The following is a 23,508-nucleotide window of genomic DNA, read 5'->3' as shown; positions in this document are numbered from 1 at the left end:
GATTTTGATGACAAAAATTGAGGCATGCAAACAAATGGGAAGATGTGACCTGTAGACTGACACAGAGACTGCCTTTGAAGGAGGCCACATGGAGGGCTTTATAGACACACTTGACAGCAAAGACTTGAATTACAAATATGCTCTAGAACTGAAGAAAACTATGTCTAAAGAATTTTTTAAAGTATTAATGACAATGTCTAAATTAGAGGATAGTAAAGAGAAATTATTTTTTATTTTAAAAATCATGTAGAAATTTTGTACTTGAAAAGTATAATAACCAAAATGAAATATTCATAAGGGGGGCTAAACAATAGATTTGAGCTGGCAGAAGAATAAATCAGTGAACTTGAAGATAGATTAGTGGAAATTATGCAATCTGAAGAACAGGAAAAGTGAACAGAATCTCACGGAAATATTGCGTACCATGAAGGGAGACCAATATTAATTGTAATGGGAATACCAGATGAATGAGAGTGACAGAAAGAGACATAGTCACTGAAAGCATCCCAAATTTGATGAAAGACAAGAAACTTAAAGAATTGCAAATACGGTAAATGCAGAGAGCCCCAGACTGAGACACATTGTAGTCAGAACAATTGGAAGGTAGTAAGAGAAAAATGAGTCTTCCTGCACAAGGAAACCCCAATAAAAATTAACAGCTAACTTCTCATCAGAAACATTGAGGCCAGAAGGCAATAGGACAACATACTCAAAGTGCTGGGGTTGGGGGACAGACCTGACAACCAAGAATTTTACGTTCAGCAGGACAATCTTTAAAATCTGAAGGCAAGCTAAAGATATTCCCAGATAAACAAAGACTGAGAGAATTTGTTGCTCTAAGACTTGGCTTACAAGACATCCTAAAGGAAGTAATTAGGCCCAAAACAAGTGACATCAGGCAGAGTGTTCCAAATTTGCAGGAAAAAAAATACTTGAATACTATAAACCAGCGGTCCCCAACCTTTTTGGCACTAGGGACTGGTTTTGTGGAAGACAATTTTTCCACGGACTAGGGGGGTGGGGGTGGGTTTACCTCCTGCTATGCGGCCCCGTTTCTAACAGGCTACAGACCTGACAGACATCTATGGAATACTCCAACAATAGTGAAACTACTAAAACCATATATCATCTTAATAGATGCAGAAAAAGCATTTGTCCAATCCAACCTCCTTTCAATATAAAAAGGCTCAAACTAGGAATAGAAGGAAACTTCCTCTACCTGATCAAGAGTATCCCAAAAAATCCACAGCTAACATCATACTAATTAATGGTAAAAGACTGGTTGCTTTCCCCTTAGGAACAAGAATGAGACAAAAGATGTCCACTCCAATCACTTCTATTTAACATTCTGCTTGAGGAGTTAGCCAGGGTAACTAGGTGAGAAAAAGAAGTAGACAACCCAATTAAGAAATGGATGCAAAGGATCTGAATAGAAATTTCTGCAAAGAAGGTATACAAATGACCAATGAGCACTTGAAAAGATACTTAGTATTATTAGTTATTAGGGGAATGAAAATCAGAACCACAGTGAGATAATGCTACTTCATACCTACTAGGGTGACAAAAAACAACAGTAAATGTTGATGAGGCTATGGAGAAATTGGAGCATTCGTATAGTCCTTGTGGGATTGTAGAGTGGCACAGCCACCTTGCAAAATGTTAATCGTAGAATTTACCATATTACTCATTCCCAGTTACATACCCAAGTGAAATGTATACATAAATCTGTACAACATGAATGAACTTTGAAAACATTATGCTAAGTGGGAAAAAGTCCATCAGAAAATACCACATTGCATAATTTTTTTGTTTTTTGAGGTGAAGTCTTGCTGTGTCGCCCAGGCTGGAGTGCAGTGGCACCAACTCGGCTCACTGCAACCTCCGCCTCCTGAATTCAAGTGATTCTCATGCCTTAATCTCCTGAGTACGTGGGATTACAGGCACATGCCACCATGCCCGGCTAATTTTTTTTTTTTTTAAAGTAGAAACAGGGTTTTGCCATGTTGGCCAGGCTGGTCTCAAACTCCTGACCTCAGATGATCAGCCCACCTCAGCCTCACAAAGTGCTGGGATTACAGGCATGAGCCACTGTGCTCAGCCATGATTCCATTTTTATATGAAATGCCTCAGACTTAAGCCGCAAGAACAAGGGGAGGGGGTGATTTGTACAGGGTTTCTTCTTGGGGTGAGAAAAGTGTTGTAGACTTAGATTGTGATGGTGGTTATACAACTCTACTAAAAAAATTGAATTGTATTTAAATGGATGGATTTTATGGTACTTTATGACTCAAGATTTTTTTTTAAATGAACTTTTAATATAAGTTCTAAAATGGACCCTAGAAAACTTGCTGTTTATGATGACAAGAACCAATTTATGTTAGTCTCAGCCATGATTCACCACCTCTTCCTACCTATTTTCATAGACACCTGTGTAATTTAGTCTCATCTAATTCTTCCTGCTGTTTTCAGTGGGATACTTGCCACCTAGACAATATGAGTCAAAAATGGATTATCCTCCTCATTTGACTGCTAGCTAACAAGTCCAGGTATTTGTTTTGAACTGAATATTTACTACAAAACTACCAGTTATGTATGTATGTATGTATATGTGTGTGTGTGTGTATGTGTGTGTATATATATATGTCTTGACAGCTTGGAAGCTTCTCTTGAGTAAGAGGGCCTCTTCATTCCTATTTAGCATAAAGGCATCTTATTTCTTGACTTTTACTGATTAGCTATCAGTTGAATGCTTCCAAAGTTCTACTCTTTGTGCAGGGTCCCAGTTCTTCATAAGTAAAGTGTTAGCACCTAAACGAAAAAAGGAAGGTGGATTGTTTGCTAAAACTAGTGGATAAAAGTTTAACAAAATAGTTACATAGTCTCAAAGTCTCTCTCCACAAATTACTTATTAATTACAAAGAGAAAAGTAGGACCTTTACAGCAGAGAAACCTGCCTCCCTTCTGTGTTACTGGCCACAATGCTTAGACTGATCTAATTATGAGGAAGTGGCATGGAAGCCAAAATTGAGTGACATTTCAACAAAATTGGCTTCCAGTTTTCTTTTTTTTTTTTTTTTTTTTTTTTGAGACGGAGTCTCACGCTGTCGCCCAGGCTGGAGTGCAGTGGCGCGATCTCGGCTCACTGCAAGCTCCGCCTCCTGGGTTCACGCCATTCTCCTGCCTCAGCCTCCTGAGTAGCTGGGACTACAGGCGCCCGCCACCGCGCCCGGCTAATTTTTTGTATTTTTAGTAGAGACAGGGTTTCACTGTGGTCTCGATCTCCTGACCTTGTGATCCGCCCGCCTCGGCCTCCCAAAGTGCTGGGATTACAGGCGTGAGCCACCGCGCCCGGCTCCAGTTTTCAAAAAGGTCAGAGAACACAAAGGATGATTAATTCTGCAGATTAAAAAATAAAAAGTCGTGAGAACCAAATACAATCTTGGACTTTGTAGAAAAGATGTAAAAGGACATTATTGGGAAAATTGATGAAACTCGAATATGGACCATGAATTAAATCAGTGCTTCTCCGAGGGGGTGGAGGTGGCTATTTGACAATGTCTGGAGCTGTCTTAAACTGGGGTTGAGGGGTGAGTAGAAGCCTAGAATGTTACTAAGTAACCTATAGTATAGTCCTAGACAGAACAGTCCTACACAATGAAGATTACCTGGCCAAACGTCAATAATGGAAACCCTGGGTTAGATGATAATAGTATTTTACTAGTGTAGTTTTCTTGTTATTTGGAAATACTCATTGACGTATTTAAGGGTAAAAAGACATGTCCAACTCTCAAATAGTTTAGAAAGATTATGCACACACATGTATGTGTGTATTTTTTATATGTGTGGCAACTAATGAAGCAAATGGAGGAAGATGTCAACAGTTGGTGAATACAGGTAAAGAGTATAAGAGAATTCTTGCTTTTTCTTGTTGTTTTTTTGCGACGGAGTCTCGTTCTGTCACCCAGGCTAGAGTGCAGTGGCACAATCTCGGCTCACTGCAACCTCCACCTCCCGAGTGCAAGCAATTCTCCTGTCTCAGCCCCCGGAGCAGCTGGGATTACAGGCGCCTGCCACCATGCCCGATTAATTTTTTTATTTTTAGTAGAGATGGGGTTTCACCATGTTGGCCAAGCTGGTCTTGAACTCCTGACCTCAGGTAATCCGCCCACCTTGCCATCCCAAAGTGCTAGGATTACAGGTGTGAGCCACGATGCCTCGATGCCTCGCTTTTTTAAGAGACAAGGTCTTGATATTGCCCAGGCTGGAGTACAGTGGTGCAATCATAGCTCACTGCAGCCTCGAACTCTTGAGCTCAAACCATCCTCTCACTTCAGCCACCACACCTGGCTAATTTTTTTTTTTTTTTTTTTGAGACTGGATCTTGCTGTGTTCCCCAGGCTGGTCTCGAACTCCTGGCCTGAAGCGATACTACTGCCTGGGCTTCCCTAACTGCTGGAATTACAGGCATGAGCTAAAACTTGATTTTCTTTCCAGTTTCTTAAGAAAACCTCTTGAAGTAGTCCTTTAAGTCCCAGTGTCTGATGAAATATACATTCATGGAAGTAGACAGTGTTTATGCCTGTTTGCATATTCCAGTATGTGTGGAATTAGAAAGTAGTTGGTCGTAATATGTGGGGCTTTTTTCTTTACCAAAAGATCAAAACCAAATATGTTTCCAGACATTATGAATGTCCCATCTTTATAACACATCAAGAGTTTATTCAGAGAAGAAATATCAGTATTTTGAAGACTTTGATTACTGATTTCCAAAGGAGCTCACATAGACTCTTTAACAATAGCTTGCACATACCAAGGGTCTGGGATCTGATATGGAAATACAGTAATTAATGCTGAAGGAAAATGACACATTCTGGACATTAATATGGTAATGGTGACGATTGTATAAGTTGGTCATGTAGAGTAGCATCTTGTGTTACCCTCACTTCTTAGGTGTAATATTTATTTTTACATCAAAATAATTTTTTCTTCATGAAAACACCTTTCAGTGTAACAGGTAAGAAATTGAAGAAAAAAAATTTTTTTTTCTTTTTCTTTTTTTTTGAGACGGAGTCTCGCTCTGTCGCCCAGGCTGGAGTGCAATGGTGGGATCTCAGCTCACTGCAAACTCCGCCTCCCAGGTTCACGCCATTCTCCTTCCTCAGCCTCCCCAGTAGCTGGGACTACAGGCACCCGCCACAACGCCCGGCTGATTTTTTTTTGTTTTTTAGTAGAGATGGGGTTTTACCGTGTTAGCCAGGATGGTCTTGATCTCCTGACCTCGTGATCTGCCCGCCTCGGCCTCCCAAATGCTGGGATTACAGGAATGAGCCACTGCGCCCAGCCTGAAGAAAAAAATTTGGTCTTCCTTGTCAGTTCATAGACCACTTAGGTCGGTCTTAGGCTGCAATCATGAATTGCTTCATTGTGTGTGAAGGTTGCATGAAAGGGTTTTGCTGAATAATTATTTTTGATAGCACATTTAACAGATTATTTTCTTTTGGTTATGTAACAGGAAAGTATTTTTGTAGGGAAAACAGGAGATGGATAGAAACCACCAATTGGTAGAATTTAGGTTGCCTCTTAATGATAAAGGATTAATGGCATTTTAACTGATCTAATTTCTTTGGTTGAAGTCAGCAGTGATTTGGGTTATCCATGTGTATAATGCGTGATTTTTTTCTTAATTTGCAGACCATGAAGATTATGACCCACAAACTGTGAGGCTGGGAAGTAGATACAGTCACGTTCAAGAAGTTCAAGAACGGCTTAACTTCCTTAGGTTTGTTTTATACAATTAATGTTGCTCTCTTTAAGGAATACAGAATGAATAGACTATATAGCTTGGTCTTTGTTGGGTAGCCTTTTCCCAAGTCATATAAGACATTTCCCTGTATTAGTTACTAAATACTTTAAAATGATTCGCTGAGTTTTAACTTTTTTGCAGTGTTTTAAGAGAACACATTTTAACCTTTAGAGTTGACTTCTGTTCTTCATACCTGTTTATGCTGGAAATAATGTTTATTTTTAAAGGACAGATTCCCGTATTTTGACACAACCAGAAGGAGGACTATACTGACTTAATGATATCATAGACACTAAGGAAACGGGGGCAAAAGGCTGCTAGACCAGCACCTCAAAAGAGTGGTTGGAGTCCTCTGGTGCCTTGTTTATTCTAACAGTGGCTGACAGGCAATCTAAAGTCATGTGTTAATAATATCATTTCTGATTGGCTTGAGGGAAAAGGTTTATTAAGATAAAAAGTAGTCTAGGGCTGGATTTGCTCTGCAATATTTAGCTTTTGGTGATCATACACTTACAGATGTGCAAAGTGCCTTTGTTAAAAATTTTGATGGTCAGGTACGGTGGCTCACACCTGTAATCCCAACACTTGGGGAGGCCAAGGCAAGCGGATGGTTTGAGCCCAGGAGTTCAAGACCAGCCTGGGCAGCATGGTGAAATCCCATCTCTAAAAAAAATACAAAAATCAGCCAGGCATGGTGGTGTTCACTTGTAGTCCCAGGTGGGTACTCAGGAGGCTGGGGTGGGAGGATCACTTGAACCTGGGAGGCAGAGGTTGCAGTGAGCTGTGATTACACCACTGCCCTCCAGACCCTGTCTCAAAAAAAAAAAATTATGAGGTTTCTTTTGAATTCAAAAAACCACATGTAGCAAAAGAGCTTGTTTAGATTACAGGTGTGCTAACAGAAATGCCCAGATTATCACTGCTTCATGAAGTCTATTTTATTTATTTTATTTTTTTGAGACAGAGTCTTGCTCTGTCACCAGGCCGGAGTGCAGTGGTGAGATCTCAGCTCACTGCAACCTTCGCCTCCCAGGTACAAGTGATTCTCTTGCCTCGGCCTCCTGAGTAGCTGGGACTATAGGCGCGCGCCACCACGCCCAGCTAATTTTTGTGTTTTTAGTAGAGACAGGGTTTCACCATGTTGGCCAGGATGGTCTCTATCTCTTGACCTCATGATCTGCCCACCTTGGTCCCCCAAAGTGCTCATATTACAGGTGTGAGCCACCGCGCCTGGCCCCATTTATTTTAATAACATTCTGGGGAGTTTTGTCCTGGGCTGTGTTAATTACGGATTTCTATTTATTGAACTCTGCTTATTTATGGAGAAAATTTTAAGTAGCTATATAATGATTTTAATTTTAGGAAAAACCTCAACCAAATTTTAAGAAATTTGGCACTGGTTTAAAGTGAATTTTTTTTTTCTGTGTGTTTTGTTTTTAACCACCTGGGTAGAAGGACTTGCCTCCCCACATTGAGAGTTACTGCCATAGTAAGCAGTCGTTACTGATTGGCGTGTGTTACATGTCCCTTAGGTTTACTAGAACAGAAAAGTGGTTTCAAGCCCTTTTGCCATTTTAAAGTTTGGAATCCGAGAAACTATTGTAGTTTCTACTCTGTTAGTACCTCTGTATGTGAGCTATAGCAACTAACTCAAGGGAGAGGAACCTGACTTTAATGCCTGCTGTGTGTTGGGCCTGTGCCAGACACTTTATATTTACTCTGAAGCAACACAGTGCAGCAAGTGTTACTCCCATTTGAGCAATAAGAAACCCAGGATTCCAGTGGCTTCAGGTAGCTTGTTTGAAGTCTCACAGCCAGTATATGATGGAATTGCACTACTCAACTAGGTCTCTTTTACTTAAGTCTGTGCTCTTCCTATTAGACCAGTAGTTTTTCAAACTTATGTAGGAGCTTTAGGGCTTCTGAGTTAAGTTCCTTGAAGATTTCTGAACAAGCAGTAGGAAGTTTCCCGTTTTTTTCCTTTCTTTTTCCTCTCCCGGCAACTGGAGCAGCTATAGTTTTTATATATATATCAGATTCCAACTGGGATTTTCATTTGAAGAAGGGTTTATGCCATCTTTAGAATAAAACCAAAAAATGGAAAAGCTTTGAAAATGTAAGCAGTTTTAACTCATAAATATTGATGGATTAGTTATTTGTGAAAGTCACTTAATTGAATACCTCATTTTTCAATGATGCCATATAAGCAGGATGCTAAGTCTCTTTCTTTCTCTCTTTCTTTCTTTCTTTCTTTTTCTTTCTTTCTTTCTTTCTCTCTCTCTCTCTCTCTCTCTCTTCATTTTTCTTTTTCTTTCTTTCTTTCTTTCTCTCTCTCTCTCTCTCTCTCTTCTTTTTTTCTTTCTTTCTTTCTTTCTTTCTTTCTTTCTTTCTTTCTTTCTGACTTTCTTTCTTTCTGACTTTCTTTCTGTCTTTCCTTCTATCTTTCTTGACAGAGTCTCACCCAGGCTGTAGTGCAGTGGCACAGTCTTGGCTCACTGCTACCTCCACCTCCCAGGTTCAATTGATTCTCGTGCCTCACTTTCCCCAGTAGCTGGGACTACAGACACGAGCCACCACACCCAGCTAATTTTTGTATTTTTAATCGAGATGGGGTTTTGCCATGTTGACCAGGCTGGTCACGAACTCCTGACCTCAGGTGATCCGCCCACCTCAGCCTCCCAAAGTGCTGTCATTACAGGCATGAGTTACTGTGCCCAGCCGAAGTCTTTTATTTTTAACTCAAGCTACTAAACGTCCTTCTTTCCAGAAGTCTGGTTTCAAAGACTAAATGGTTAAAAGTTCAGGGAACGAATCTTTTATTCATAATTCAGCTAGCTGCATTTCAGGCACAAAGTGGGTGTTCAGTGTGTGCTTGTTGAATTAATATCTAGTGGGGATTTTTTTTAGTACCAGATAAAAGTAGAAAAATAGGCTATTTTGAAAATGAATATCTTTTTATCTATAGTTAAAATATAATGGTGATAAATGTATTTTATAGATAATATAGATTGCCTTTCAGGATAAAAATTACATAAATCTAATTGCCAATTTTTTATGTTTTTTCAAGATTTTTATTGAAGGATGGCCAACTGTGGCTATGTGCTCCTCAGGCAAAACAAATATGGAAATGCTTAGCTGAGAATGCGGTTTACCTTTGTGATCGTGAAGCCTGTTTTAAGTGGTATTCCAAATTGATGGGGGATGAACCAGACTTAGATCCTGATATTAATAAGGACTTCTTTGAAAGTAATGTGCTTCAGCTTGATCCTTCTCTGTTAACTGAAAATGGAATGAAGTGTTTTGAGCGATTCTTCAAAGCTGTGAATTGTCGAGAAGGAAAACTAGTAGCAAAAAGGAGAGCCTATATGATGGATGACTTGGAGTTAATAGGATTAGATTACCTTTGGAGGGTAAGTCAAAAGTAGGAACTCTGTAAACAGTGTCTGATGTACTTTTTCATATACATAAGGAATTATAATTTCACATATAAATTGTGTATTTTACTGTGATGTTTGTCTCAGGAATTTGGTGTAGTTAGTAATTGTTCATTTTTATTATTATATCACTTGTCAGTGGGCTTTTTCTTCTCTCTTCCTCTCCCTCCTCCTGCCACTGATGTTCCTTTTGTCTTAGCTTAGTATCTGTGTATTCCATAGATGTGCACTAAACATACAAATCTTCCATTCCTCCCCTGTGGATATTGTTCCTTCCCAATTTTTCATTCAGTGTCGATCTGTTTCCTCCTCTTCAATGTTTAACGCTAAAATAGAGGACAGAAGAGAGGATTTGTGTTTAGTATAGATTATGAGTATATACTTTATTGGCACTGTTTACCTTGTGATATTTTTAAATAGCTGGGGGAATAAAATACTATCTTTTTAAGGCTAATCTTTCTATTTTTATAGTACTAGTGTATTATTCCTATCTTTAAAAGTCTGACCTGTTATACAGCAGTTTATATTGTTGTTTGGATGTCTGAAATTTTTTCCTGCAAACCATAGATGAAGATGTTTACTGTGGCATTTGAGTATTTAAAAGCTTTTCATTAAGTATGTGGTTTTTCAACATTGTTTTAACAGCAGAAACACATCTTAAAAATCAAAATTTGCACCACTCTACAAAATGTATACTGAATTGAACAAGAAAAATATATTTTCTTACTTGTTCTCCCCATGCTTACCCCCTTTCCCCTCCCCAACCCTTTTATAGGGGCCAACACTGAAAGACTTCCTCAAAGTCCTCTAAGGTTCTGAACATAGTTTGGAAACCACTAATGTAATTAGATGAGTGATAAAGATTTATAGAAACTGGGGGTAGAGTAGTCCTTTATGCTAAACTGTGTTTCATGTAATCTCTTATTTCCTGTCAACTAATTTGAGTTTCTTCTTGAGTGTCTGACTTGGTTATCAAGATATTAAATTATAGGGTTAAATAATAGTGGTCAAAGCATATTTTATTTTTACAAAAATGTACCTTTCATTCTTAAACAAATTACTTTTTTTCGGAGACTTTCATTTTGCATTTATCATCCTTTCTTTTGGTCTGTGCTTCTCACTTAATTTTACTTGATTATCAAAGTCAACTTACCATTAAATAATTGAATAGTGTATTTAAGATAACTGAGGATATGGTTTGAATTTAAATGCCCAAAAAAATATATGTTGAAAGGGGTGAATACTTTTATCATTTTGAAACCAGGTCGTGATTCAGAGTAATGATGATATTGCCAGCAGAGCTATAGATCTCCTCAAAGAGATATACACAAACCTTGGTCCAAGACTACAAGTCAATCAGGTGAGGATTGATGTGCATTAAAACTTCCATATATCATTATTTCAGCCCACATTTCTCTTATACAAAAGAGAAAAAATACTAAATGAATCTTGCCTTGATAATTGTCTTGAAGTGATTGGGTTATTTTTAATATAACTATTTATTATATGTTGAAATGGGAAAGAAAGTCTTTGTGAATTCATTTTGATGCTAACACCCAGTCCTGAAGTTCACTTTTGGCTATCTAATTTATATTTGTTAACTTATGTAATGCTAGCTTCCTTTTAATAAACATACATTTTATTATTATATGGATTCTCTACTTAAATATGACTGTTGTTAATTGAGTGCTATGATTAAATTAGCCATTGCCATCTTTAATTGGATTAATGTTTGATTTTTTACGTTTTAAAGCAACTTTAACTGTGTTTATTTGGCCCGATATTTGTAGGTGGTGATCCATGAAGACTTCATTCAGTCTTGTTTTGATCGTCTGAAGGCTTCCTATGACACGTTGTGTGTTTTGGATGGTGACAAAGACAGTGTTAATTGTGCAAGACAGGAAGCTGTTCGAATGGTTCGAGTATTAACTGTTTTAAGGGAATATATAAATGAATGTGACAGTGATTATCATGAGGAAAGAACAATTCTCCCTATGTCGAGGTTTGTGAATCACTAATCTATTGGTGCTAATTCTTAATTATTTGATGTTTTCCTAGCCATTTGGTAAAAGGAGAGCAGAAATTTTTATTGTTTGTAAATTGTTGTCTTTGCCCATTAAAAACATTTTCATTTCATATAATTTGTTTTAATAACCTCCCCCACTCTCCCATCTGGTTTTGTTTTGGTTTTTTTGGGTGAGGCATTCTTACTCAAGTTGTTTTCTAGTTTTCTTTTGTCTTTGACATTATTGCTCATTAAGTGTTGCAGTGATATTTTGCAGTTGAAGTGTTTTTGTTTATTTGTTTATTTTGAGACAAGGTCTTACTCTGTCACCCAGGCTGAAATGCTGGGGTGTGATCATGGCTCACTGCAGCCTCAACCTCCTGGGCTCAAGTGACCTTCCCACCTCAGCCTCCCAGGTTTTTTGGGCTACAGCACAGGCTGCCACACCTGACTAATTTTTTTTGTGGAGGTGGGGTCTCACTACATTGCCCAGGCTGGTTTCAAACTCCTACGCTCAAGGAAATCCTTCTGCTTTGGCCTCCCAAAGTGCTGGGATTATAGGCGTGAGCTGCAGTGCCTGGCCTGTAAAGAACTCTTAAAAGCTGCCTTGCATGGCAGTATAACAAATATTTTCAAATGGTGTTTATAGTTTTGGGATGTTTTGTATAGTCAGTGCCATCATTTTTTTAAAGAGTTTTATTAACCATGAAATTATATACAGTTGCTTCTTGAATATGATTTTTATTTTATATTTTACTTTTAAAAAAAGATACTATACCAATATAAATAGCATTTTGGAGTGAATTTTGATACAAAGGCTTTTTTCCAGAAAAGTGCGTTGTGGCATTTTTGTTGATGCTTTTAACAAAATGTAAAACTACCTTTTAAATGTAAAAGGTAAGCTCTTCCGTCTTTTTTTGATTTTTTTTTTTTTTAAATTAATACAGAGTCTACCTATGTTGTCCAGGCTGGTCTTGAACTCCTGGGCTCAAGGGATCTTCTTTCCTTGGCCTCCCAAAGTAGTAGGATTACAGGCATGAGCCACTGCGTCCAGCCTACCTTTTACTTTTAAAAATAGTCTTAATGAGTTAGGCTTTTACAGCGTAGAAATAAGCATTACATCTTTGTTTTAATTTCTTTTCAGTAGACACCCTATTTTCTGCAATCGTAGATACAAGACTAACAATAATAGAATATGATTATGTTTTTAAATATTATTTATATTTGTAGTTAAAAGGAGCAATATTTTTTTTTCTTTTGCATTTCACTCTTGTTGCCCAGGCTGGAGTGCAGTGGTGCGATCTCGGATCACTGTAACCTGTGCCTCCCAGGTTCAAGCGATTCTCCAGCCTCAGCCTCCCAAGTAGCTGGGATTACAGGCGCCCACCACCAAACCTGGCTTATTTTCTGTATTTTTAGTAGAGGTGGAGTTTCACCATGTTGGCGAGGCTGATCTCGAACTACTGACCTCAAATGATCCACCCGCCTTGGCCTCTCAAAGTGTTGGGATTACAGGCATGAGGCACCGTGCCTGGCCTTATTTTCAAGATACTGAAAATAATGCAGGTTGAGTATCCCTAATCCAAGAAATCCAAAATTCATCTGGTCCCAGACATTTCATATAAGGGATTCTCAAGCTATATTAAGTATCTTTAATTCACATCCTCTTGTTTCATAAGAAAATACTCAATGTTAAATCCCTAGCATTATTTTCTTAGCAACAAAATTTCAGTCTGCTGAATATGATGATGTCTTTCTTTTTCCCCCCAGAGCATTCCGTGGTAAACACCTCTCTTTTGTAGTTCGATTTCCAAACCAGGGCAGACAGGTTGATGACTTGGAGGTATGGTCTCATACAAATGATACAATTGGTTCAGTACGACGATGTATTCTCAATCGTATTAAAGCCAACGTAGCCCACACAAAAATTGAGCTCTTTGTGGGCGGTGAGCTGATAGATCCTGCAGATGATAGAAAGTTGATTGGACAATTAAACTTAAAAGATAAATCGGTATGTATGTATAGTTAACAAATTTTTCAGTAAAATCAAACCAGAGACTATCATTTAATCAGTAAATACTAATTGAGCATTTGTTATGTTTGGGACTCTGTGTTAGGTGTTAGAGTTACAGCATTAAAGTATAGCATGTAGTCTTTTGGATGTTTTGCTTGGTATATCACTAAGTTTTGTGTTTTGTGTAAGTATTTTTCCTTGTTTTTGGTACTAACATAGTATATCATTTTCAGCTTATTACAGCCAAACTTACACAAATAAGTTCCAATATGCCTTCAAGCCCTGATAGCTCTTCTGATTCCTCCACTGGATCTCCTGGAAACCATGGTAATCATTACAGTGATGGTCCCAATCCAGAAGTGGAAAGCTGTTTGCCTGGAGTGGTGAGTAGATACAGTTTTGAACTACTGTATGTAAGGTATTATGCTAGGGTTTTTGAGAATAAAGTATATAGAATAGTTCTTTCTTTTCTTGAGGAGCTTACAGTTTAATGAGACAAAATAGTAACTCTACAGTTAACCACCAACTTCAGAATGGATCCCTCTAAAAGGTAATTGTAACACAGTTGGAATTTAAAACATTATTTCCCCATAGGTATAGTATTGTTACTTTTACATAAAATTAACCAATTAGAGCTTAATTATAATACTATTGGATGTATAAATTTAGAAGAATACAGTCATCCCTCATATATGTGGAGAATTGGTTCCAGGACCTCTGTGTATACCCAAAATCTTGCAGATGACCCTGTGCAACCAGTAGCCTTCCATATACTTGGGTTTTGCTTCCTGGAAAATACTGAATTTTCTATTCCACATTTGGTTGGGAAAAAGTCTGCATGTAAGTGGACCTGTGGAGTTCAAACTTGTGTTGTTCAAGAGTCAGCTGTATCACTTTTAAAAATTTATGCCGCAAAACGGATCGTTCTTTTAGAACTATATATGAGCTGGGCATGGTGGCTCACACCTGTAATTCCAGCTACTTGGGAGGCTGTGAGGCAGGAGGATTGCTTGAGCCCAGGAGTTCTAGGCTGCAGTGAGCTGTGATTGTGCCATTATGCTCTAGCCTGGTCAACAGAGTGAGATCCCATCTCTAAAAATATAAATAAATGAAAACAAGAACTATGTAGGAAAATACCTGTAATCTTTATCAGATTGTCAGTAACATATAGCCGAAGAAACAATGACTCCTCCCTTTTTTAAGTTCTCCTTTCGCCCCTCCCCACAGAAATTTTGATGGTTACAATAACAGCAGCCACTCCAGTGTCAGGAGGATTTGGCTGTCTAGAACAATTGGATTAAGAATTTGATAGTGGGCCGGGCAAGGTGGCTGATGCCTGTAATCCCAGCACTTTGGGAGGCCAAGGTGGGTGGATCATAAGGTCAGGAGTTCTAGACCAGCCTGGCTAACACGGTGAAACCCCATCTCTACTAAAAATACAAAAATTAGCCGCGCGTGGTGGCGGGCTCCTGTAATCCCAGCTACTCAGGAGGCTGAGGCAGAAGAATCGCTTGAACCCGGGAGGCGGAGGTTGCAGTGAGCCAAGATCATGCCACTGCACTCCAGCCTGGGTGACAGAGCAAGAATCTGCCTCAAAAAAAAAAAAACCAGAATTTGATAGTGGGCATGGCAGCCTTTTGTTATGTCCGGAGTCCAAATTGTATATAAGAGAGAAGTGGTTTAATAGAACAGGAGAGGAGCTATCAAAAAAGTGACTGGAAGTGACTTGGATGATGTATTTAATCTGCACTATTAAGGATTTGTAAGGATTAAAAGATGGGAAAGTCAGACTATTTCGAAGAGTAGAAATGGCATAAGTAAAAGTAAAGGGATTAACACAGAGAAACTTACTTAGGGGGGCTTTTCTAATGGGAGTAAATAATTTACAGGTAATTATTTTGTGTATTTTATATTCTAGATAATGTCACTGCATCCCAGATACATCTCTTTCCTTTGGCAAGTTGCAGACTTAGGTAGCAGCCTAAATATGCCACCGCTTAGAGATGGAGCAAGAGTACTTATGAAACTTATGCCGCCAGGTAAGAATTTTTAAATGATGATCAAGTACTTGCTGGACAATAAAGGAATGTATTAGCAAATTTTATTTCTAAATGGACCGTGCTTTTTGGTATAGACTACAACAAGAGTCACAGATGACAGCCCACAAGCCACATCAAACCCACTGCTTGTTTTTCTGCATCCCAAGAGCTATATTTTTAAGTGGCTACAAAAAAAAATCTAGAAGAAGAATATTGTGATACATGAAAATTATGTGAAGTTTAAATTTTAGTGTCCATGATCAAAACCAGGCTCATTTGTTTATATTCTGTCTACATGACTGCTTTTGTCTTAAAACAGCACAGCTCAGGAGTTGTGGCAGAGGCCATATGGCTCACAAGCCTAAACTACTTAATTTCCGTGGCCCTTTACAGAAAATGTTTGCCTATACCTGGACTATAATGTGGGTTATGTATCATCTGCGGTATTGTTCCTTTTTTATTCCTTAGAAACAACCACTTTCAGCTTCTCGCTTTTACTTTTGTGTATATATGTACCATTATGTCTGGAGTGCCCTCATACGGCTATTTCTTTGTTACTTATAGATACATACTGATTTTCTACTGTGTAGATGAAAACTTAACTGTTACATACCCCCCCATCCTCCCAGTATTTGCTTAAATCCAGATTCAACATTTACATTTCCAAGATTGTGTGAAATGTAGTTCTCTAGATTACTGACAACTTTCATCCTGGATTTAATAATTTCCCTTTTATTTTCCTGATTGTACACCTATCACTTATTCTTTCCACATACTTTTTTTTTAGATATTTTTTATCTGAATGTAGGCAAACTATCACATTTGGTTAATGATTTGTGTATAGAATCCTAGGTTTGAAAATATATTCCTTCTAGCTGGTGGCATTGCTGATGAGAAGACCAAAGTCCTCTTGGTTTCTGTTCCTTTGCATGTGACCTTCATTTCTGGAAGTTTTGGTTTTATCCTTACATTTTGAAATATTATGATGTGCCTTAGAGTTAGGTCTCTTTTGTGGTGCGTCATCTGTGGGCCTGGAGATTTCCTCAGTTGAGAGAGATTTGTGTTCTTTGATAGTTTTCTCACCAGCATTTTGCGTTTTCTGTGTCTTTGAAATGTCTAAGTGTGATGGTGAATCTTCTAGATCTAATTTTACCTTTTCTCTCTTCCCTTCTCTCTTTAATCTTATTCCACCTTTGGGGTAGCTTCTTTAACCTTTTCCAGCTCTCTTGTTGGCTTTTCCCTTCCAAATATTCTAGTGTTAAAATTTCAAGACCTTTCTACTAGTGATCCTTTTCTATACACAGGATTTTATTTTTCACTAACACACTCTTGTGTTTCTGTTATAATATATGTGTGTTCCTTTAAAACCTAATGTTCGGCAAAATTATGCACTAAAAATAGTAGGGCTTTGGGGGAAAAAGTAGAGTTTGGGCAGATCGTTCAAGCCTATACAACCTAAAAATTTTTTAAATGTATTTTTTGGAAATATTTACAGTCTTACAGAAAAATTAGAAGTATAATTCAAGAACATTTGAGAGTAATTTAGTGGTTTTTGTAATCCCATTGCCCACCAAATACTTTCCCTACAAACAAGGATATTTGTCTGTATAAGCAAAATCAGCCATCTGTACCAGGAAGTTAAATGTCGATTCATTACTGCCGTCTACTTAGCAGACCCTATTCAGTGTTTTCAGTCATCTCCTTCACAGCAAAAAGATATAGTTCAAACTCAAATATAGTCAGCCCTCCATATCCATGGGTTCTGGATCTATGGATTCAGCCAACTGTGGATCAAAAATGTTTGGAGGAAAAAACATTGTTCAAAGTTCCAAAAAGCACAACTTGAATTTGCCACATGCTGAGTACTGTGTTGAATCTCCACAAATGAAGCTATGTGTAGGCATTATATTAGGTGCTACAAGTACAGTGAGACACCGGATAATGACATTTAGTCAGTGATAGACCACATATACAATGGTGGTTCTATAAAATTATTATAATTTTATAGAATGGTATTATACCGTATTTTTACTGTACCCTTTCTATGTTTAAATACACAAATACTTACCATTGTGTTATAATTGCTTACACTATTCAGTACAGTAACATGCTTGTATGGGTTTATAGCCCAGGAGCAATAGGCAATACCATATATAACCTAGATGTGTTGTAGGCTGTATCATCCAGATTTGTTGTAAACACATTCTATGATGTTCACATAGTGATAAAATCGCTTAATGATGCATTTCTCAGAACATATCTTACGCAACATGTGACTGTAATCCGGAGTTAATTTATACGGGAAGATGTGCATAGGTTGTATGCAAATTCTACATCATTTTATATAAGGTATTTGAGCATCCCTGGATTTTGGTATTGGGAGGGTGGATCCTGGAACCAACCCCGCACCCCCCCACACCCCCCATGGATACCAGGGAATAACTGTATTGCATTTAGTTGATATATCTCTTTAGTTTCCTTCTGAAACAGTTCCTCATACTGTTTTTGACCTTCATGACCTTGACTCTTAAGGATTACAGGCCAGTTAATTATAGAATGTCCTTCAGTTTAGATTTGTTTTATCATGATTAGATTCAGGTTATGCATCTTTGGCAGAAATACCACAGAAGCGATGTTCTGTTTATCTCAATGCATCTGGTCAGATAGTATGTAATTTCAGTTTTTCCCATTACTGACGATGATCACTGTGATCACTTGAGTTTTTTCCTTGCTTCCCCACTGTAAAATTGCCCTTCCCTTTGAAAGTATTTTGGGCCAGGCGCGGTGACTCATGCCTATAATTCCAGCACTTTGGGAGGCTGAGGTGGGCAGATTGCTTGAGGCCAGGAGTTTGAGACCAGCCTGGCCAACGTGGCGAAACCCCGTCTCTACTAAAAATACAAAAATTAGCCAGGCACGTTAGCGTGCACCTGTAATCCCAGCTACTCGGGAGGCTGAGGCTGGAGAATCGCTTGGACCTGGGAGGCAGAGGTTGCAGTGAGCCGAGATCATGCCACTGTACTCCAGCCTGGGCGACAGCGAGATTCCGTCTGAAAAAAAAAAAAAGTATTTTGTGCAGAGGTACTTTGAAAATATTTATACTGTTCCTCATCAGGCTTTTTATTCATTCGTTTATATCTGTATGAAATAATGGTCAAGGAGTTATAATCTGTTACTATCATTTATCTTGATGCTGAAATGATCTCTAGTTTGGCCAGTGGGAGTCCTTTCAGGCTGTTCTGTGTTACTTTAATATGTTCCCATTATTCTTTCAGCAGTTGTATGCTTTTTGGCTCAAGATGTTTCAGATTAGGTCAGGTGCAGTGGCTCATGCCTATAATCCTAACACTTCGGGAGGGTGAGGCAGGAGGATCACTGGAGCTCAGGATTCATGACCAGCCTGGGCAACATAGCCAGACCTCATCTCTATTAAAAATATAAAAAATTAGCCAGGTGTGGTGATGGGTACCTGTAGTCTGAGCTACTTGAGAGTCTGAGGTGGGAGGATCACTTGAGCCTGGGAGATGAAGACTGCATTGAGCTATATGATCATGCCACTGTATTCCAGCCTGGGCAACAGAACAAGACGTGTCTCCAAAAAAAAGAAAAAAGTTCCAGATTAACATCTTCTACCCTCTCTGCCCCAGTCCTGGAATTGGCTGTTTCTCCAAGGAGGCCTGCTTGGTTTATTTTCCTGGAGAATGGTATTTAGAAACCAAGATCTGGACGTTTATTGCACTCATTGCTATTGATGTATTGTTGCTCCCTGGCTCTCTAAGCAGTTAGAACTAAGGAATGTATGTATGTGTATCCACATTTAAGTCTGTTACTATATGTACACACACACGAATGTATATATGTGTGTATGTTTTTACAAAACCATGGGGTCACACGACTTCTTCCCATTCCAGCCTATCAGTTTCATTCTAGTTTTCTCCCTTTCCATATTTGTAATTTTTTTTTTTTTTTTTGAGACGGAGTCTCGCTCTGTCACCCAGGCTGGAGTGCAGTGGCACGATCTCGACTCACTGCAACCTCTGCCTCCCGGGTTCAAGGGATTCTCCTGCCTCAGCCTCCCAGTAGCTGGGGTTACAGGCCTGAGCCACCGCGCCTGACCAAACTCTCTTTTCTGACAGTGAAACACCTGGCTTCCGTTAACCTCTCACTTATTTTCCTATTTAATCAGTTATATCTAGCACCCCTCACCCTTTCTTTGAATGCCGAAGGACTCTGTCTCTGAATGTTGGGTCTCTACCCTAGGGACACTCCTCACTCTGCTTGAGTTGATTCTTTATGCTGAGCTCTACCGCTCGTTGGGCTCCCTCCTCCTCCATGATCTGTAATTCCCAACATAGGACTACCTTTAAAACTTGTACATAGTTTAATTAGAGCACTCATAAAATGATAATTAGTATCCTCAGAGATAACTTGGACAGCCCAGGCAGGTACTTCAGTGTGGCTGAAGGCTTCCTCAGGAGATAGTAAAAAGACAAAACCAATACAGAGGAAATGCTGACTTGACATTGCTGAGATACAGTGCAAAAGAGTGGAGCTCTGAGATAGATGGGCTACTGTTAAGATAGGCATGGTGGGAGTAAAACTTGCCAAGGTCCATGAAAGTCTAGTTTAGGATTGTATCTCACAAGATGAGCCCTTGATGCAAGTATTCACTTTAAATTTTCCTTTAAAAAGAAATAGGCTTCTGCCTACACGTCTGCCAAGCTGAGGGGGCTTTTTGCTTTGCTCATTTTTTTGTTGTTGTTGAAGATTAACAGTTCTGCTGTTCTGGCTACTGTTGCCTGGGAGAAATCACGTATGAACAAACTCACCTTGTGCATTATACTGACATCATTATATTTGCCAATTGATTGTGAGCTAATTGGGGTTATAGAAACATGTGCTATAGCATAACAGACTGTAATTATTTCTCTCTAGGCTATTACTGATGGATATTATGTTTTCTTCTTTTTCCAGCATCATCTTTTACTGTCCTTGAGTTTTTTTTTTTTTTTTTTTTTAAACAAAACTAGCTTCAAACTGTTTACAAAGAATACAGATAGCTCCCAAATTCAGTAATTAACAGTTTGCCGTAGTTATGGCATTCTGTGATTTTTTTTTTTCTAACATTTGGAGAGCAAGTTGTTGGCCAGGCTGGTCTCAAACGCTTGACCTCAGGTGATCTACTCGCCTCGGCCTCCCAAAGTGCTAGGATTACAGGCATGAACCACAGCACTCGGCCAAGTCATCCTTATTTCATTCTAATTGTGGTAAGGTGATATCTCATTGTGGTTTGGATTTGCATTTCCTTAATGATTTAGTTATGTTGAGTGTGCTTTCGTGTACATGTTGGCCATTTGGATGTCTTCTTTAGAGAAATATCTATTCAAGTCTTTTGCCCATTTTAAAAATCAGATTTTTTGCTTTTTTGCTTTTGAGTTCCTTATATATTCTGGATATTAACCCCTTGTCGGATGCATAGTTTGCAGATATTTTCTCCCATTCTGTAGATTTGTCTTTTTGTGGTCTTGATTATTTCCTTTGTTGGGTAGAAGCTTTTTAGTTTAATGTAATTTCGTTTGTCTGTTTTTGTGTTTGTTGCCTGTGCTTTTGAAGTCTTAGCCAAAAAGTCCTTGCCTGCACTAATGACATGAAACATTTCCCTTGTGTTTTCTTCTAGTGGTTTTATAGTTTCAGGTCTTACATTTAAGTTTTTAACCCCTTTTGAGTTTATTTTTACATATGATGAATAATAGGAGTCTAGTTTCATTTTTCTGCATATGTATATTCAGTTTTCGCAACACCATTTTTATTCAAGAGATTGCCTTTTTCCCCAATGTGTGTTCTTGGCACCTTTGTTGAAAATCAGTTGTTTCTGATTATGTGGATTTATTTCTGGGTTTTCCATTCTGTTCAATTGATCTGTGTCTATTTTTGTGTCAATACCATGCTATTTTGGTTACTATTGCTCTGTAGTGAATTTTGAAGTCAAGTGGTGTGATGCTTTCAGCTTTGTTCTTTTTACTCAAGATTGCTTCAGCTATTTGGAGTCTTGTGTAGTTCTATATGAATTTTAGGAGTTTTTTTTTGTATTTTTTTGTTTTACCTTGCAGATTCAGCTCAAAGGATGTTTTATCTATTTCTGTGAACAATGTAATTGGTATTTTAATAGAGATTGCATTCAATCTGTAGATTGCTTTGGGTAATATGGACATTTTAACAATATTTGTTCTTCCAATCCACGAACATGGAATAGTTTTCCATTTATTTGTGTCCTGTTTTCTGTCTTTCATCAGTTTTTTTGTAGTGATCTTTCTCCTCCTTGCTTAAATTTATTCCTAGGTATCTTGTATTTTTGCAGCTATTGTAAGTGAGATTTCTTTCTTGATTTCTCTTTCAGATAGTTTGCTGTTGGCAAATGGAAACACTACTGAGTTTTGTATATTGATTTTTATATCCTGCAGTTAACTAACACAGGTTCACGCTTGTACCAGTCCAGCTTCCTAGTCGTCTTCCGTTCCATATTTGTATCTCTACAGCAGTGAGAAATCTGTTTCCCCAACTTCCTAAACCTGAGGGAGTTGGAAAGGCTTCTTAATCAGTCTTCAGCCTCTGTCTTTAGGCCTTTGAATCATCTGTGCCTTCCCAAATGTTTGTTGTTTTCATATCTTAGCTTTTCTCAGATTTAGTAGGGCACTAATTTATAGGCACCCTCTTCTCCTTGCCTTCACAACAAGCACTTCTTGATTCAGCTAAACCAACTATCTATCTTCATCTTCACTACACCTTCAGTAATTAGTTGACAGCAGTTTAATGTGTTGCTTCCTCTTCTGTTTTTATGTTCTTTTGAGTTTACGTATTTTTATATTCATTAATTCTCATTTTAGTGGGGTTTGGTGATGAAGTACTGATAAATATAGTTCAGTACACCATATTTAGTTGACATATAATTTTTAAAGCTGTCTTTTGCTTTTATTACCTCCATTTTCTAAATTAAACACTTTGCTGGGCTTCTCATCTTGCTTTACAATTATTATGGGACAGAAGCATTTCACATGAGATTCTTAGCTAACGCTTCTCTCAAAAGATATATTGCATTCTTGTCTGTTACATCGTTTAGAATTTACATAGTTTCATTTGCTAGTATTTCAGTAATAGTCCTTGCATTGCTTTACTGCAGATTCAACCTTCACAACATACTGTAAAAACACAAACCCACCACTGAATCCTTGATCTTGTGATTGGCGCTTAATGCCACCAGATGGCGAGCATGAGCCCTTGTCAGACAGTTAAGAAACTTGAAGTGGGTGCTTTTTTCATATTTTATATAATCAAACTAGAGTACCTAAATTTGAAACAGCCAGCTTTTGAAAAAGCTGGTAATGGTTGTATTGCAGCAGAAAATCATAGGCTTTGGACTCAAATGGGCTTGAGTTCCAATCCTGCTTGTAATTGCTACTCTATGGTGTTAAACATAAGTTTCATAGTTTATTAGAGCTTCCTTATCCTTAGAACTGGGATAGTAATAGCTTTTTTGTGTAATTGCAGGGATTAGATGAAACAATGTATGGAAAACCCCTAGCCTAGTGACTGGCACTTGGTATTCAATAAACATTAACCCACTTTCTGTCACTTCCTTTTCTTAGAACTCCTACTTCCTTTCTTATTCAAGAGTTTATGTGTCTAAAACTTGGTAATACAATCTTTTGTAAAAGTCTGTTGTAAGCTCTTAGCACTGATAAACTCAATTTAAACCGCACAACATCCCTGTAAGGTATAGTTAATGACTAGGAAAAAAGCTAATGATTCTATCTTTCCCCTCCATTTAAAACACATCCAAGAGTGCACAAATACTAAATGATCACCCAAATGTTACACTTCTCTTCATTCTGAATCTTTGCCTGAAGCCAAGTGCCCATGTTGTGATTTGCTGTTAAACTTAAAACTGTTGCAGTACTCTCTATATGGAATACAATCTTTTGTAAAAGTCTGTTGTAAGCTCTTAGCACTGATAAACTCAAACCACACAACATACCTATAAAGAAATTATTAATTTTATCTGTATTTTAAAGATGGAGAAACTGAAGCACAGAGAGATTGTTAATTCACTTGGGACACATAGCTTAAATGCCATTTCTCATTTCTTTCTTTTTTTTTTTTTTTTTAAAGAGAGAGGGCCTTACTCTGTGTCCCAGGCTAGAGTGCAGTGGCATGAT

The 23,508-nt window shown here is 38.1% G+C and overlaps 1 protein-coding gene across 6 annotated transcripts in view; it reads left to right on the top strand.

The window, feature by feature from the left end:
* Positions 1-23,508, top strand: part of USP9X (ubiquitin specific peptidase 9 X-linked) — a 149,399-nt gene that overhangs the window by 73,518 nt on the left and 52,373 nt on the right. For all 6 annotated transcript variants that reach the window (XR_004180896.1, XM_031661021.1, XM_031661020.1 and 3 more), the window contains exons 15-21: positions 5,692-5,779; positions 8,871-9,213; positions 10,502-10,597; positions 11,028-11,239; positions 13,013-13,253; positions 13,490-13,639; positions 15,175-15,295. Coding sequence is in view for 5 of the 6 variants with exons in the window: in XM_031661021.1 (XP_031516881.1) it covers positions 5,692-5,779; positions 8,871-9,213; positions 10,502-10,597; positions 11,028-11,239; positions 13,013-13,253; positions 13,490-13,639; positions 15,175-15,295 (1,251 nt within the window). In the remaining variant the exon portion in view is untranslated. The remainder of the gene's footprint in view (positions 1-5,691; positions 5,780-8,870; positions 9,214-10,501; positions 10,598-11,027; positions 11,240-13,012; positions 13,254-13,489; positions 13,640-15,174; positions 15,296-23,508) is intronic.

This window comes from Papio anubis, chromosome X (genome assembly GCF_008728515.1).
Source record: "Papio anubis isolate 15944 chromosome X, Panubis1.0, whole genome shotgun sequence".
Taxonomy (NCBI): domain Eukaryota; kingdom Metazoa; phylum Chordata; class Mammalia; order Primates; family Cercopithecidae; genus Papio; species Papio anubis.
The sequence above is the reverse complement of the archived record's forward strand: the minus strand, read 5'-3'. Positions and strand labels throughout refer to the sequence as shown.